Below are 12,964 nucleotides of genomic sequence, written 5' to 3'. Positions count from 1 at the left end.
GCCTTAGGAGGAGATGTGGGGCGCTAGGCGGCTAGCGGCCGGGCGCAGCGCGATCTGCGCCTCTCCCCAACTTCAGTAAAGATTTAGCGGCGGCGCAAAGCCTTTGCGCGTGCTCAGCTGCGCGCGCAGATCCTGACGTCATTTCATCGTGCAACGCCCTTTGTTTGCCCCACACCGGAAATTCAGTGGCGCCGGCCTATTGTGCGCCTGGCGCCACTAGCGACTGGTAGAGGGGAACGGTTCTCAGTCACTGCGGGGCGCGGGGGGCGCAAATTAAAGGGCACTCCTGCAGTAGAAAAGGCAGCCATTTTGCAACACTCCTTCTTTGTGAGAGACGGATCTTTGCAGAGAGACAAAGGTAGAGAGCTTTTTGGTTTGGCTCAACACTCGCACAGGTACTTGTGGCTTCAGGCCACAGCTTTCCACTTGTCTTTAACTTCAGAGCCATATCATTGATTGGAAACATATAATGGGGGCTGCAATGGGTGCAAACGTTGGCCTTCTCCATTGCATTCAAAGGGCTCACAGACGCCGTGAGAGAGTGGCAGACATGGCCAGACGGAGAGGGGGCAACAGGCGTCGGCAAAGGAGGCCTTACCCACCCAGGGTATACCGCCAGCAGTTCTCATATCTGAACATGTCTGACGAGCAGTGTGTTCGGAGGCTGCGATTCCGAAGGGCGGTGGTCACTGAGATCTGCCACCTGCTTTGCAGAGATCTGCAGCCACATCTGAGGAGCAGGACGTCTCTGTCGGTGGCAGTGAAGGTGATGGTGTCTCTCAACTTCTATGCCACCGGCTCCTTCCAATCCGCTACTGGGGACATTTCCAACATCTCCCAGTTTGCCGTGCATTGCTGCATCTGCCAGGTGACCAATGCCCTTTTCAGAAGGAGACGTCAGTTCATCTCCTTCTCCATGGCCCTTGTCAAGCAGCAACAGCGTGCAATGGGCTTTGCAGCATTAGCGGGCTTCCCCATGGTGCAGGGCGCCATTGACTGCACGCATGTGGCTTTGCGGGCACCTCTGGAGAATGCCGAGGATTACCGCAACCGGAAGGGCTACCATTCGCTCAACGTGCAGTTGGTGTGTGACCACAGGCAGCTCATCCTAGCTGTCAATGCCCGCTTTCCAGGCAGCAGCCACGATGCCTTCATCCTGCGCCAGACTTCTGTAGCAGACATGTTCCAGGCCCAGCCTCACCCACGAGGATGGCTTCTCGGGGACAAAGGCTATCCTTTGTGCACCTGGCTGATGACCCCGCTCCGTGCGCCCAGCACCCCTGCTGAAGAGGGATACAATGACAGCCATCAAGCAACCAGGAACATCATTGAGCAAACAATCGGCATCCTGAAGCAACGGTTTCGCTGTCTGGATCGTTCCGGAGGAACCCTACAGTATTCGCCTGAGCGAGTCTCCCATTTCGTGGTCGTGTGCTGCATGCTGCACAACCTGGCTATCCGCAGGACTCAGCCACTGCCACCAGACATTGGAGGACCACCAGAGGAGGAGGAGGAGGAGGAGGAGGAGGAAGACCAGCACAGGAGGGAGGCAGAAAGTGCAAGGGCCGCCCGTCGGCGGCTTATTGAACGTCGGTTCTAGGCCCCCTCTCAGGGAATGGCTTGTGATGGCACAAGAAGAATGTAGCCACTCCACAAGCCCTCAGCCGAGCAGGGCAACCAGGACTTCCAAAAGAAAGCATGGACAGTGCGATTTAAGAACATTTATTTCTTTGAAACCTCTGCCCTTCCCACATTACAAACTAATGGAGAGAAGCCCCCCCAAAAAACACAAATCGACCAGTCTCGGCCTTTCAAAAAACACAAATACACCAGTCTCGGCCTTTCAAAAAAACGAATCCACCCTCCCCCTTTAAGAGCTCACCGGCGCCAGAGTGTCTGCCGTCAATCAGCAGCTCGTCGCACCTGCGCTGCGCCCGCCCTCGGGGGTTTTGCCCCGGGCCGCCGGCTTAGTGCCTAATGATAGTCGTGCATCGCCTGTTTTAGCGCAGCAGCAACCTCTTGGGGCGATGCCACTGAATATCGGCGAAGGTGGCGCGAAGTTGCGCCGGGCGCAAACTTTAGCGGCCGCCCGGCTGCAGCGCCCCAAACGTGGCTATACTGAATTTCTAGGCCTGTGTGTCTGGACCAGATGAGGATGGCAGATTTTCTTCCCTAAAGAACATTAGTGAACCAGATGGGTTTTTACGACAATCTGATAGTTACCATAGTAGCTTTTTTTTAAAATTCCAAATTTATTTAATTAACTGAATTTAAATTCCCAAGCTGTCATGGTGGGATTTGGACTCATGTCTCCAGATTATTAGTCCAGGCCTCTGGGATTACTAGTCCAGTAACATAACCATTAAATTAAAAAGCAGAACCTCAAGGGCAATAATGTCTGCATTATTACCTGAGCCACGAGCAAATTGGCATAAGGTAAATAAAATTAGAGAGATGAATGCGTGGCTCAAAGACTGGTGTGGGAGAAATGGGTTTCAATTCCTGGGGCACTGGCACCAGTACTGGGGAAAGTGGAATCTGTATCGTTGGGACAGTCTTCACCTAAACTGCGCTGGGACCAGGGATCTGGCGAGTCGTATAACTAGGGCAGTAGAGAGGGCTTTAAACTAAATATTGGGGGCATGGGATCAAATTTGGGAAGATGTGGTAATTCAAAGATTTGAGACAAGGCAATAGAGAAAGGTATTAATATGGGAAATGATAAACAGACCATGACAGGAAGGGATAGAGAGTACAAATCTAAGAGTAAATCAACAGATAAGGCTAAAGGTTACAAAAATAATAAAAGGACAAAACTAAAGGCTCTGCATCTGAATGCACGTAGCATTCGAAACAAAACAGATGAACTGATAGTGCAAACAGAAATAAATAAATATGATCTGATAACCATTACAGAAACATGGCTGCAGGATGACATAGATTGGGACCTGAATATTGAAGGGTACATGACATTTAGGAAGGACAGTAAGGTGGGAAAAGGTGGAGGGGTGGCTCTGCTAATTAATGATACTATTAGCATAATAGAGAGGGATGACCTAAGTTCAGGAAACCAGGATGTAGAAGCGATTTGGGTAGAGATGAGAAATAATAAAGGCAAGAAGTCACTTGTGGGAGTGGTGTACAGGCCCCCTAACAGTAACCACAAGGTAGGATGGAGTATAAAGGAGCTTGCCGGAAGGGTACGGCAATAATCATGGGGGATTTTAATTTGCATATAGACTGGAAAAATCAGATGGGCAAAGGTAGCATAGATAAGGAGTTCATGGAATGTTTTCGGGATAGTTTCTTACAACAGAATGTTCTGGAGCCAACCAGAGAGCAGGCTATACTAGACCTGGTATTGTGCAACAAGATAGGATTAATTAATGACCTCGTAGTGAAGGCACCCCTAGGTAGCAGCGATCATAATATGATTGAATTTTACATTCAGTTTGAGAGAAGAGTGGGTCCAAGACTAGTATTTTAAACTTAAATAGGGGCAATTATGAGGGCATGAAAGCAGAGCTAGCTAAAGTGAACTGGCAAATTAGGTTAAGGGCTAGGTCAATAGAGTTGCAGTGGCAGACATTTAAGGGGATATTTCAAAATACACAGAATATATACATTCCAACAAGAAAGAAAAATTCCAAGGGGAGGACCCACCATCCATGGTTAACTAAAAAAGTTAAAGATAGTATTAAGCCAAAAGAAAAAGCATATAATTGCGCAAAGATGGTTGGCGGGTCAGAAGATTGGACAGAATATAAAAAACAGCAAAGAATGACTAAAAGATTAATAAGGAGAGAAAAATTAGAGTACAAGAGAAAGCTAACTAGAAATATAAAAACAGATAGTAAGAGTTTCTATAGATATTTAAAAAAGAAAAGAGTTAACAAAGTGAGCGTTGGTCCTATAAAAAGTGAGTCGGGGAATTAATAATGGAAAATAAGGAGATGGCAGTTGAATTGAACAGGTATTTTGCATCGGTCTTCACTATAGAGGATATAAGTAACATCCCAGAAATAGCTGTAAATCAGGAACTGGAAGGGAGGGAGGAACTCAAGAAAATTATAATCACCAGGGGAGTGTGGTACTGAGCAAATTGTTGGAGCTGCGGGCTGACATGTCCCTGGATCCTGGTGGACTTCATCCTAGGGTCTTAAAAGTGGCTAGTGAGATAGTTGATGCGTTGGTTTTAATTTTCCAAAATTCCCTAGATTTGGGAAGGTTCCATTAGATTGGAAAATAGCGAATGTAACTCGTTTATTCAAAAAGGGAGGGAGACAGAAAGCAGGAAACTACAGGCCAGTTAGCTTAACATCTGTCATAGGGAAGATGTTAGAAGCTATTATTAAAGACGTTATAGCAGGGCATTTAGAAAAGTTCAAAGTAATCAGGCAGAGTCAACATGGTTTTGTGCAAGGGAAATCATGTTTAACCAATTTATTGGAGTTCTTTGAGGAAGTAACATGTGCTGTGGATAAAGGGGAACCGGTGGATGTACTGTACTTAGATTTCCAGAAGGCATTTGATAAGGTGCCACATCAAAGGTTATTGCGGAAAATAAAAGCTCATGGTGTAGGGGGTAACATATTGGTATGGATAAAAGATTGGCTAGCTAACAGGAAACAGAGAGTAGGCATAAATGGGTAATTTTCTGATTGGCAAGATGTAACGAGTGGTGTGCCACAGGGATCAGTGCTGGGGCCTCAACTTTTTACAATTTATATAAATGACTTGGATGAAGGGACCGAAGGTATGGTTGCTAAATTTGCTGATGACACAAAGATAGGTAGGAAAGTAAATTGTGAAGAGGACATAAGGAGGCTACAAAGGGATATAGATAAGTTAAGTAAGTGGGCAAAGATCTGGCAAATGGTGTATAATGTGGGAAAATGTGAAGTTGTCCATTTTGGCAGGAAGAATAAAAAAGAAGCATATTATCTAAATGGTGAGAGATTGCAGAGCTCTGAGATGCAGAGGGATCTGGGTGTCCTAGTGCATGAATTGCAAAAGGTTACTATGCAGGTACAGCAAGTAATTAATCATCATAATCATAATCAACTTTATTGTCATTGTTAGTGCACAAGTGCAGTACAACAAAATGTAGGCTTGCGGCTCCTGAGAGTGTACATTTAGATTAAGACATTTAAACATTCAACATTCATTTGGCTTGTAATACATTAACATATAAACATAACCATAATAAAGTGCATTGGCAGATGTGCAGGCTTTAGAGCTTATTTGTGGAGTTCAGTAGGATGACAGCCCTGGGAAAGAAGCTGTTCCTAAATCTGGTCGTTCGGGTGCGAATGCATCTGTAGCGTCTCCCAGATGGCAGGAGGGCGAACAGACTGTGGCTGGGGTGGGTAGGGTCTTTGATGATGGTCCGTGACCTCCGTAAACAGCGTTTCTGGTATATGTGCTCTATGGTCGGTAGCCGGGTGCCGGTAATGCGTTGGGCAGTTTTGACTACCCGCTGCAGGGCTTTCCGGTCATAGTAGCTACAGCTGCCATACCATACTGTGATACAGTTTGTCAGGATGCTCTCTATTGTGCAGCGGTAAAAGTTAGAGAGAATCAGGGGTGACAGGTTACATCCCTTCAGCCTCCTTAGGAAGTATAGGCGCTGCTGGGCCTTCTTCACCAGAGAGGAGGTATTGAGGGACCAGGAGAGGTCTTCCGTGATGTGGACTCTGAGGAACTTAAAGCTGTCCACCCTTTCCACCACAGCCCCATGGATGTGGATGGGGGTGTGACTTCCGCCTTTAGACTTCCTGAAGTCCACAATGATTTCTTTGGTTTTCTTGATGTTAAGGGCCAGGTTGTTATCGGCGCACCACTTCATGAGATGCTGGACCTCCTCCCTGTAGGCTGACTCATCGTTGTTGGTAATAGAATGTTATCGTTTATTGCGAGGGGAATTGAATACAAAAGTAGGAGGTTATGCTTCAGTTATACAGGGCATTGGTGAGACCACATCTGGATTACTGTGTACAGTATTGGTCTCCTTATTTAAGGAAGGATGTAAATGCATTAGAAGCAGTTCAGAGAAGGTTTACGAGACTAATACCTGGAATGGGCGGGTTGTCTTATGAGGAAAGGTTGGACAGGCTAGGCTTGTATCCGCTGGAGTTTAGAAGAATAAGAGGTGACTTGATTGAAACATATAAGATCCTGAGGGGTCTGGACAGGGTGGATGTGGAGAGGATGTTTCCTCTTGTGGGAGAATCTAGAACTAGGGGTCACTGTTTTAAAATAAGGGGTCACCCATTTAAGACAGGGATGAGGAGAAATTTTTTCTCACAGAGGGTCATGAGTCTTTGGAACTCTCTTCCTCAGAGGGCGGTGGGAGCAGAGTCTTTGAATATTTTTAAGGCAGAGGTAGATAGATTCTTGGTAAGCAAGGGGGTGAAAAGTTATCGGGGGTAGGCGGGAATGTGGAGTAATCGGATCAGCCATTGTCTTATTGAATGGCGGAGCAGGTTCAAAGGGCCGAGTGGCCTACTCCTGCTCCTAATTTGTATGTTCGTATGTATGTAACCACTATACTACTATTCCCATATATGATCTGGAATGCAATGCCTGACAGGGTGGTGGAAGCAGATTCAGTAGTAACTTTCAAAAGGGAATTGGATAAATACTTGAAAAGGAAACATGTGCAGGGTTTCGGGCAAAGAGCAGGGGAGTGGAGCTAATTGGTAGCTCCTTCAGACACGATGGGCCGAATGGCCTCCTGTGCTGTATGATGCCCCTTCTCAGTTACCGCTCCGATTCCTGCCTCCTCTGCTGTCCCGTTACAGATGTTGGGCACTTGCCCTGAATATTCAAAGTGGTTCACAGAGATGGGTCAAGCCCTCGCCCCACTTTACTTCCTCCCTCTCAAAAGTGTGCACTGAACTTTTTTGAACAGCTTTTTGGCGGCCATCTTGGACTCTCAGTAAACTGAGAAACAGAATACAGGAAATCAGATTTAAAACATAATAAAGATGTAAAAATTTGCAAAGTCAGCAAAAGCACGATTGAACATACCTATACGGCAGCAGTGTGTGTGTTTAAAATGTGACTAACATGGCTTTTCCATCGGAGGCCTGTGCCTCTCTGAGAAGCCATGGGCTTGAGTTCATGGGGCTTCCAGGGCGATAGCTCTCAGTCCAACAAGGTAGCAGTCAATGACTCCCAGCATGAACCTGTGCCTGCAACTCCCATGATTGACAGGAAAACTGGCCATTCACAGAGCGTGGTAGAATTTACTGTTCGTAAGCCTTGCCCCATCCCTGTCCAGTACTGGCCAAAGCCAGCAAACCATTTTGGGTGATTGGAAGGTAAATATTAATGAGGGTTTTTTTGTATAAAAATATCAAAGCAATGCAAAATGTGAACTTTTAATAAACAATTTATGTTTATTAAAGCAACTAGATGTTAATGTACTGTTTCAAAGACAAACTATCCCCCAAGCCAGTCATGATCCTCCCCCACTCTCAGGAACAACAGTTTTTTTTACCCCCAATCTGCAGTCCTGGCTTGAGGTGTCTGCTGTCCCCACATCCTTACTAAACTTGACCATCAGATCAACAACAATGTTACAGGTGAATTTTTCAGGTGAAATGTTTCATATTTGGACCCTGTATCTGAGCTCAGTAACAAGGATCTCCCCACTCTATCTCCATGGTCATCCTTTACACCAGATGGAGCTGGTTTAGTGACTCCGTTTTGGAGATTTTTGTGCTTCAGACTCATTGCTTTAGGCTAAAATAAGCAGCGTGGACATTCTTATCATTGAACCATGGAGTGTTAGGGGGTTTCTGCCATCTGTCTGACTCAGGCCACTCCTAGGGAGGTGTTAAGTTGTGAGCAATCTCTCACTCTCGGCCATCTCCACTTGTGCCTCTCTCACTTTTCCCCTTTGTTTCACATTCACTGTTTGTCTTTCTTCTCCCATTCCCTCTCTCCTTTTCTCTCATTCCCTCTGTTTCCCTTTCATTATTCGGCTTCTCTCTTTCACACCCCCTCCTTCCCTCTTTCTTCACTCTCTCTCCTTCTCATTCTCTTTCATTTCCTCCCTCCTCTTTCATTCCATCATCCTCTTTCACCACTCTCTCACCATCTCTTTCATTCCCTTTCCTTTTATCTCCTTCTCTCTCTCTCCCATTCCCTCCTCTTCCCTCTTTCATTACTCTCTCTCTTTCATTCCCTCTCCATCCCTTTTTCTCACCCCTCTCTCTCTCACACAGTTACTGATGGTAGCTCTTTACATCATTAATCTGAAGTGCTATACCACTCCAGGTAATGCTATTTGGCTTCTTACCTGCTGTGAAACTGAGTAACACTGATGATTTGTGCTTTTGGCAGTCTCTCCCCATTTGTTCCTTTGCCATGCACCCAATCAGTTGATTATTTAAGAACTGAATGTGCCTGGCAAGCTCCTGTTTAATATGGTAGCACATTCACAAACATACAAACGGATAAACTATTGTACATTAGAGCAGGTCCACTCCAGGATTAGTTATAGTTTAAAATCACGATTCTCGCTCTTGGTATACGAGTTAGGAACAGGAGTAGGCCATTCAGCCCCTCGAGCATTCAGTTTGATTATGGCTGGTCTGTATCTTAATTACCTCTACCCGCCTTAGTTCTGTAACCCTTAATACCCTTGCCTAACAAAAATCTATCAATCTATTTTGAAATATTTAATTGACCTAACCTCAACAGCTTTTTGGGGGTGAGAGTTTCAGATTTCCACAACTCTTTGTGTGCTTTCACCCCCCCAGCAGCCTGGCTCTAATTTTAAGGTTATGCCCCTTATTCTGAACTCCCCCACCAGAGGAAATAGTTTCTCTCGATCCACCCTATCAAATACTTTAATCATCTTAACCACCTCAATTCGATCACCCCTTAATCTTCTACACTCATAAACCGTTTCAACTGTCCGGGACGTCATGCCACCTCTGAATGACACTTGGTTAAAGAAGGAAATAGAACAGAAAATACTGGAAACACTCGGCAGGTCAGGCAGCATCTGTAGAGAGAGAAATAGAGTTAACGTTTTAGGTCGTCATCAAAACTGGAAGATGAGTAGCTTTTAACAACTACAGAGCCAGGGAAAAGGGGAAGAGGAGGAAAGAACAAAGGGGAAGGTCTGTGATAGGGTGGCAGGCAGGGATGATGGGCAAGGCAAAAGGAGGTGATAATGAGGCAAGTAAAGAAACAAAAGATGAGTCAAGAGGTGGTGTATCTGGTTACAGCAGAGGGGGAGGGAAGCATGGACATTCTGGCAAAGCGAAGGAGGCTCCCGTGGCCTGGGAATGTGGCGGAGAAAGGTGGGTAGCCCCCAGGGGTGCGGACCACCCCATCAGCCGTGTCCCGATAAAGGATCCCCAGCCCAAGCACCAGTGTGCTGGAACATTCTACTATTTACAGTCATAAAGAACTGAAGCTATTTTTACTGTGATGATTCGAGTTATCAAACCTCCCTCTCACTCCCAAACAATCCTACTGCTTGTCATGAGAATGGAATCAAAAGAACATTTTCTCAGGGATGTCTCCAATTTCCATCTACATTTGTCATGGTTTTAAACCTTGTCCTGTTCTAGTTTCTCTCCCTTTACCCCTTTTCTGATTCTGGGCTGCACTTCAGGCACCTGAAGAAACCATAAAGTTTCTCAATCTGAAGACTGGACAAGCCCTTTTATAGAACTGTTTATAAGCAACTTAGTATTTCAGAAAGACATATGAGGACAGACAGAAAATCGTAGCAGGCCCTGTCCAAATTCCTGATGAGTGGCCCAGATGGGTGAGGCTCCATGGTGGGGGTGTGATATCCTAAACATACCTTGAAGTTGCGATCACACAAACAGAACAATACCTTCAGGGCACTGTCATTAAATGGTAAAGAGGGAAGGAGTGGGCTAGAAAACAATTGGAAGCAAAACACAACCGCCGATATTGAAGGCAGGAAACTGGAGAACCCTAGACATTCCAGGAAGGTAGAATGTAGAAACCAAAGTCAAACTCTGAACAATAAAAGGATCAACATGCTTCGGATGCTGGAAATCTGAAATAAAAACAGAAAATGCTGGAAACACTCAGCAGGTCAGGCAGCAGCTGTGGAGAGAGGAAGGGTTAATATTTCAGATCAATGACCTTTTGTCAGAATGTGCTGCGAAAGGTAATTGACTTGAAATGTTTTCTGCACCAGAAAAGGCCTCAAAAGGACCATTTTTCAAACAGTTTGCCTTGCTCCACCCTACAAGATTGTAAGATATTAATGGGTGAGGAAGGCCATTCAGCCCATCTTAATTCATCCATCCCGAGACATCCCAATGTTCCCCCCCCGTTGTAACATCCAATTGTTTCTTAAATGATTCCCAGGTTTCTGCCTCCTCTACTTTATCTGAAAATGTATTCCATCGCGTTGATCTCTGTGTGTCAGTCTCAAAATTACTTTTTACTAGTTTGAATCGATGTCCCCGAGTTCCACTCCCACAGTTTAATTTAAAGTAAATTTAAAGTTTTTTTCCATTTTATTTATTTATTTATTTATTCTCTCTCCCACATGGCAGCTGTCTTTCATTCTGCCAGTGCCATTTCACTCCATCTAGAGCCATCTTTTGTTTCTTAACTTGTCCCATTACCATCTTCTTTTGCCTTGCACCATCTCTTAATCTTTCTTAATCTCTCCTGCCTTCCATCCTATCACAGATCTTCCCTTTTGTTCTTTCCTCCCCTGCCCCCTTTCCCTGCTCCAACACGTGCTTAAAATCTGTTCCATCTCCAGCTTTTTCCAGTTCTGACGAAGGGTCATCGACCTGAAACGTTAACTCTGTTTCTCTCTCCACAAATGCTGCCTGACCTGCTGAATATTTCCAGCATTTTCTGTTTTTATTTTTAATTTAAAGTAAACCTTGCTGAAATCACAATTGTGGCTGGCATTATTTACAATAAAAGTTCTGCAATTAATACATGATGAAACCCTTTTAAGAAAAAGCTACTTAATCCAAGATGAAGTGCAGACCGGGTGGTCTGTAACATGCCCCTTGTATTAAAGCTCGGAGTTTATCACATAAGAGATGTCTAAGCAGAGCTGTTGATTTTGTAATTTGCCTCCCGAGTGTTCCTGACGTACATCACTACACTCCCTCCTTTTCTGTCAAATCTGCCTCGTAAACCCCAAAGTAATATGGGCTAAACAAGTACCTTTGTAATCGATCAACACAACAGCAATTTCCAATTGTGTAATCCATCCCCTTACCTTTCTATAGCATTTTTAAAAAACTTGTCATTTTATATATAAAATTAATGTGTTGCCTTTCCGTCAGATTGACTGGTCTGTGCAATCGTGTGAATGGTCTTGGGGGTGGGGGGGGACATTTCTGTGTACGTTGTGTGTACTCACCTGATGCTGAACTGATTTCCCTATAATGTGCTTTGATCACCAGTAACAAGGGAATGGAACACCTGTACAGCATGAAGTGTAAGAACATCGTGCCACTGTATGACTTGCTCCTGGAGATGCTGGATGCTCACAGAATGCACACTCCAGTGGACAAGACCCAGCCTGGAGGAAATGGTGCAAGTCCAATGAATAGAGGGACCACCTCATCCTCTTCTTCATTGTCACTGAAGAAGACTGACGTGAGTTTTGAAACATCCAGATAGGTAATTGATCCAATGGTGCAGAGTATTAACGGAAATCCCAACAGAAAACTACCTATGATCACTTGCAAATGAAGCAAATGTCACTGCAGCAAAATCATATAGCTTCAGCTTCATCTAAGCGCACTCCATCCAACTCTATCCTGCAGTAGAAGAACGCCCTGTATTTTAAATGCCTACTGACTGGGGACAGGGGCTGTTAATGATGCAGGAACAGTATAATGTTTCCAACAGTTATGTAAAGTTCTCTAATATTCCTGAAGAGTTTACCACGATTCCAAATGCTTCACACAAACGTTAACGCAAGAAGCATGAATATGAACGCTCAACAGAAGGACTAATACTAAAGGATCCGTAATGCTTAGCCTTTTAAGAAACGCTTGGTGGCGAAATGAGTTAGACACTGACCTTTCACCTCTGGGACCTGCTGACTGTTTGGATGGAAGTCTGGGATGAAAGGGTTCAAGGTGAAATGAGTCTTAATGCACTTCTCATAGCACACAACTGGCTCTTAAAGACAATCCCAAAGGACGGCTGTTGTGGGGACTAGGGGGAAAATGCCACACTGGTGCGTTAGGGGGCAGTTTTCTGAGGTGGGGGCATGTTGTTGGCGCAGAGTAGAGACAGCTTTACTCTGATGCTGAATCCCATTCTCTCCCTCAACTTCAGCACAAAACTTAAAAAGCAAAGCACACATCACCCCTATGAACCCTGCTCGTGAACTTCCCCATGACCCAGCTGACCCAGTCTCCACCTCAGCTCTTCTGCTAACACTGGCATCAGTCTTAGTTGTGTTGCTTCCTCCATCATCTTTGTTGGTGAATTTGGTTTATGCTATGCTCATTATTAACTTGAATAGGTCTACTTGTTTTATGCCCAGTTAAAAGTTTATAATATGACCAAGACGTAAGGCAGTGCCTGCTTCCACTAATTACAGCCACTGCTCTACACACCTCCAGTTAAGTCTGACATCGTCGCTGGGTCAAAATCCTGGAACTCCCTACTTAACAGCACTTTGGGAGCACCTTCACCTCACGAACTGCAGTGGTTCAAGAAGACCCACCACCGCCTTCACATGGGCAACTAGGGATGGGATGTAAATGCCAACTTTACCCGTAACCCCAGAATAGTTTTTTTTTAATGGATTTTACTGGGTGTGGAAGGATGACCAAAGCACCATGATCAGGGGCTGAGGTGTCTGAATCTCATGGTACCATCCAGACCTTGATGCTTACTTCAGGGCCTCATTCCTACAAAGCTTTTTGTCACTTGATGGGCAAATCTGATTCTAAACCGCGGTCAGGAAAAG

General features: G+C 45.1%; 1 protein-coding gene across 1 annotated transcript in view; it reads left to right on the top strand.

Moving 5' to 3' along the window:
* The window catches only part of esr1 (estrogen receptor 1), a 576,183-nt gene extending 564,187 nt beyond the window's left edge, over positions 1–11,996 (top strand). The window contains exons 8-9 of the mRNA XM_085977844.1: positions 11,439–11,634; positions 11,919–11,996. Coding sequence (XP_085833970.1) covers positions 11,439–11,634; positions 11,919–11,996 — 274 coding nt within the window. The remainder of the gene's footprint in view (positions 1–11,438; positions 11,635–11,918) is intronic.
* Positions 11,997–12,964: the final 968 nt, after the last annotated feature.

The sequence above is a fragment of the Somniosus microcephalus genome, chromosome 3, assembly GCF_052327205.1.
Source record: "Somniosus microcephalus isolate GS21.2 chromosome 3, FLI_Smic_1.0, whole genome shotgun sequence".
NCBI lineage: Eukaryota > Metazoa > Chordata > Chondrichthyes > Squaliformes > Somniosidae > Somniosus > Somniosus microcephalus.
Note: the sequence above shows the minus strand (reverse complement) of the source record. Positions and strands in the feature narration are given on the sequence as shown.